At 40.1% G+C, this 4,911-nt stretch overlaps 1 protein-coding gene across 1 annotated transcript in view; it reads right to left on the bottom strand.

Annotated features, from left to right (window-relative positions):
* Positions 1-27: 27 nt before the first annotated feature.
* LOC127750740 (uncharacterized) overlaps positions 28-4,911 on the bottom strand; it is a 6,501-nt gene continuing 1,617 nt past the window's right edge. Inside the window, exons 2-4 of the mRNA XM_052273134.1 lie at positions 2,207-2,871; positions 2,007-2,065; positions 28-1,889 (exon numbers count right to left, since the gene is read on the bottom strand). Of these exons, the coding sequence (XP_052129094.1) occupies positions 829-1,889; positions 2,007-2,065; positions 2,207-2,238 (1,152 nt within the window). The 5' untranslated portion in view covers positions 2,239-2,871 and the 3' untranslated portion in view covers positions 28-828. The remainder of the gene's footprint in view (positions 1,890-2,006; positions 2,066-2,206; positions 2,872-4,911) is intronic.

The raw sequence follows: 4,911 nt of genomic DNA on the forward strand, positions 1-4,911 counted from the left end.
TGAGAAGTATGCCGTCGGTTCAAAATTTTCTTCTAAGCAGAAGAGTGGGCTTATTTTATGGTGGGACATCATTAATAAAACGTGTAGACTTCCATGCAAAATAGCAAAAAAAAAAAAACAAAAAAAAACAAAACATTTATTTGTTGTTTGAACACGTTCGGAGTCAATCAGAGTATGTCTGGAGGTATATTTATAACTTCTTCTAGGGCTAGTCTAATGTATCTTTTCATAGGTGTGTTATTTGATTCATAAGCTAACATCAATAACTTATAAGGGATTTGGCATAACTTGCATGTATTCTACAAACTACGGCACACACAGCCAAAGATGTTCAGCGTATGAAAAGAATACTTCGTTTGTTGAGTTTTGATTACGAAGTGGACAGAAAAGGTACCTGGCAAAAAGATGGCCTAACGTGAGCCGTCACTCCAACGGGCCGAAGGCCCGTTTTCGGATAGAAGATGTATTACACCATAAAAATTCAGAAGGGACGGGCCGAAGGCCCGTCCCAAACGCCGTCGGCAGGCCAAGCTTGGCCCGCTCCCTGCCGAACAGAGTTGCCGGTGGAGCGAAGCGGATAATTTTAGATCTTTAACAATTCTTCAAGAAACAATTTGATGATCAAAATGTTTTTCCTTACCTAGAGCCACTAACTTGATAGAGTTAATGTGTGACCGAAGATGGTCAGGTAAGTTCAAGATAGAAAGATAAATAGCTAATAGTTTGTGGATACGTTTGGCCGAGCCAATTGCATTGACAATTTCAACTCCATCTTGATAGATTATTATCTTGATACACACGGGATTTTCTTGGAAAAATGTGTTATCTTTAAAAGCTTTTCCCATCAGTGACGTCAGTCAACAACCCATCAGTTCTTGATAGAGGTGGTTTTAAATCCAAGTTTAAGGACTTATCTTTAGTGAATGAATATTGAAGAGTCTTTTCAATATCCACATAATAAAAGAATGTTTTAACATTGCTGGTAATGCCTTTCTTGGTAATAGTCTTGACATATTCAATTTTTTCAGGATTGACAAAATGAAATGCCTTCTTATAGAAGTTTTTACGTTTATGAGGAGTCTTCCAATTTTGATCATACTGCTTTGTAAATGGGTCATTAGCAAATGCATACTTAAAAATGCGATTTACTTTGTCAATCGAGATGTTTTCTGACTGCAAAGTCTGCATTAACTCACTTCGATAAAACTCTTTGCTCTGAGATTGTATCTTAAATATTTCATCAACTGAAAATTGAACAGTCTTTTCAGGTACAAGGAAATGGAATTCCAACTTCATACAGAACTGAGCAAAACTCTTCATAAGGCAATCATCTTCATCTTCATTTTCATTTTGATCTTCAAACAGGGGATCAGTGTCAGTAACAGTAGATTCTGAGAACAAATCTTCCTCTTCATTACTAAAATTATTCTCAACTGCTCCTGCTTCAACCGCAGGAGTGACAGATGGTTTAGCACGATGTTTTTTAGATAGATGACCAGTGAATGAACCGAGATGGTTATATTCTTTAGAGCATGGATGATGAGGGCACTTGACAAAAACTTTCATGCGTATATGAGTCTTCAAATGTTTTAGCAGTTCAGGAAAACACTCAAACTCCTTTCTGCACGTTAACACAGAACAAAGGTATTTACCAAAATTATTTGGTGCTGGTGTTGAAGCTGAAGGTTGTGAATTCCTGACTTTGAGGTGATGGACACGAAGAGTGTGGAGTCTGAGCAGACGCTCTGTAGATAAAACACTTCGGCAGTCAGGGTAATAGCCACAGTAAAATCTGTGTCTATTAATGTGACGATGGTGATAATGGTGGCTGAGATGTTCCGTGAAGTTAGTCGTTGAGAACGTACAAAAAAAGCAGCGCAACTGGGCAGCTGTATAAACCAAACAAAAAAAAATTAAAATAGGTTATACAGCATGTGCCTTGCCAATCACAGTAAGCTCAGTCAAGTGTTGTAACGTCAGGAAAATAAATAATTCAATGAACTTACACATGGTAATAGGCACACTGCTGGGCGTCTCTCTCCATGCAGCATAGTTAACATCAACACTGAAATCAAGAAGTAGAAATGAGTAACAAAGTTATTAATAATAAAGCAATAGCTGACAACAAAACACGTTGCAGGCGCTATCATTGTTATCATTTATGTATTGACACGTTATTTCATTGAGGGGAGACCTAAACACTCACCACGTCTGCAGGATCACAATCCCGTACAGCATCAGTTGGAAATAAGGATATGCACTTTATGCGTTTTCAAACTGCCAATTATGCTCTCAAAAATGTCACTTTTATGCGGTGATTATGCTTTAAAATTTTCCAAATATGCTCTCTTTATGCCACGTTTTCTACCCAATTATGCGTTTTTATGCTTTTTGGTGTTTTCTTTCTTAATGTTACTGCTTCTTAAAAAGTTCTTTTTTGCGTTTCCTACTAAATTATGCTTTTATATTCGTTTTGCGTTCACACATTGCAAACATTTACATTAATATAAGTATGCGGTATGAAAGGAAGGCCAAAATTGGTAAGACAATTTCAATTGTCGGATCAAAATGTGCGGTAAAATGCGCAAAATATTAAAACCAATTGCAAAATACAACCGTTTTTAATACAACCCTTTTCCTTGCAATTATGCTCAAATTATGCGAAAATGCCTCCATGCTGCGATTTTGAGAAATTATGCGTTTTCGATGCTCTTCGGATTTGGATCGAGGGGTGACAACAGAGCTAACCAGTTGATTCCCCGTCCATTTCAGTGAAGTTTCGAAAATTATGCGATTATGCGAAAGCATAAAGTGCACATCCTTAGTTGGAAACCCATGAGTTTCTGCCACGCATCGCCCGATTACGATGAACTGCAATACCAGAGAAAGATGATACGAATAAGAAGAGGTCCATACAAAAGCACAGTTTGCTCGGCGTGCTCGGATTTAATTGACGCACAATTTAAATGGATAGCACGGCCTGAAATCACAGTTGTTTCCGGTCAGAATGGCGTAATCGGATTGTTGAAATTCGCGATTTGTGAAATTCGTGTAGTTGGCAAAACCCACATGAACGCGTTGTTACAGCCCCGAAAGGGACGAGCACAGTTTTTATTGCCTAGACGGTTCATAAGCACAGTTTAAGTTTTTCAGGGTGCTCGGATTTAATTGTGAGTCACTGGGTCCCGCTGGCCTTGTTTACTGGGGCCTTCGCTTCAAATGTGCGGTTTTGACGGTTACTTTTGCAACGTGCGTGGACGCACAAATCAAACGGATAGCACGGCCTGAGAGCAGAGTTTTTTTTTCGGTTAGAATGGCGTAATCAGATTGCTGAAATTTGCGATCGGTCCCGACGACCTTGTTTACCCAGGCCTCTGCGTCAAATCACGTTTTTGATGGTGCCTTTGAATACTTGCCATTGACGCACAATTTAAACGAATAGCACGTGCTGAAAGCAGAGTTTTTTTCGGTCCAGAATGGCGTTATCGAAATGTTGACATTCGCGATGGGTCCCGCTGTCGTGAAGTTGGCGGGGCCCATGTAAACGCGTCGTTACCGCCTTTAACAACGACCATTCACCTGTCATCTGCCATAAGTATGTAGGTCATCAAATTTCCAAAAACCACTTTTTAAGACCAAACTGACCAGAAACATGTTCTACACCCAGTGCAAATGGAATTTTGGGAAAATTCCCCATAGGTAGCCATAGGCGGACATGGTGCAAAAGTACGCATGTCATTTGTCATCTGACAAAAGTACGTATGTCAGATGACATGCGCACTTTTGTTCAGATTATGACTGACATGCGCACCTTCTGTCAGATGACGATGACATGCGTTCTTTTGTCAGATGAGACCTCTGGTGACATTCGCATGTTAGTCAGATGACAAAGACATGCGTACAATTTGTCAGATGACGCTGACATACGCGTATTTAATCAACAGGTCAGGCTGATTGGATTTAACAGAGGATACTAATTCAGCAGATAGGGGACAGAACAAATATGATTGTGGGCACTATTCTAGACTATTATTTGCTGTTTTGTGAGGTCCCAATTGATTTACCTTGAGATGAGGTTGTGAACTGTATTCCTTGGTTGCCATAGTGAGGAGAAAAATAACGCAAACCACATTTATCACAATGTTAAGGAAGACAACACCACGCCTTTATGTGGTTATGACAATAGAGTATGAATTCAAAGAAAAGCAGTGCGAATTCCACGTGTCGAACCGAGATGACAATCAAGGATACAATTTCAATTAATATCCACTAAAGTCAAAGCCTCGGCCAGACGACTCGACCATAAACAAAACATCTTTTCACCACTTTCCCTTTCTGCTGGCTATCGCTTACTGGCACTTCGCGCTGGGCGTGCGGATAACGGTTCCGATGTGTGCCTTATGAGACCAAGAACAACATAGTGGATGGTGGACAGTCGATGACACTTCTTACCGTTTCGAATGTTTTGTGTTTGGTGTTTCGTCCTGACAGTGACCAAGACATGGCTCGCGAGTATTTACCACCCTTTTCCCAGCCAGCCTGCCATCATCAACTAGTGCAAGATTTAGCTCGAGATTTCGTGTTTTCTTGTGTATTGCACCAGTATGAGTGGAGTGAAATAACCAAGGAATACAGTTTACAGCCTTATCTCAAGGTGGGACACAATCACATTTGTTCTGTCCTCTATCTGCTGAATTAGTATCCTCTGTTAAATCCAATCAGCCTCACTTGTTGATTAAATACGCGTATGTCAGCGTCATCTGACAAATTGTACGCATGTCTTTGTCATCTGACTAACATGCGCATGTCACCAGAGGTCTCATCTGACAAAAGAACGCATGTCATCGTCATCTGACAGAAAGTGCGCATGTCAGTCATAATCTGAACAAAAGTGCGCATGTCATCTGACAT

Source organism: Frankliniella occidentalis, unplaced genomic scaffold (genome assembly GCF_000697945.3).
Source record: "Frankliniella occidentalis isolate FOCC.00 unplaced genomic scaffold, Focc_3.1 Scaffold249, whole genome shotgun sequence".
Taxonomy (NCBI): Eukaryota; Metazoa; Arthropoda; class Insecta; order Thysanoptera; family Thripidae; genus Frankliniella; species Frankliniella occidentalis.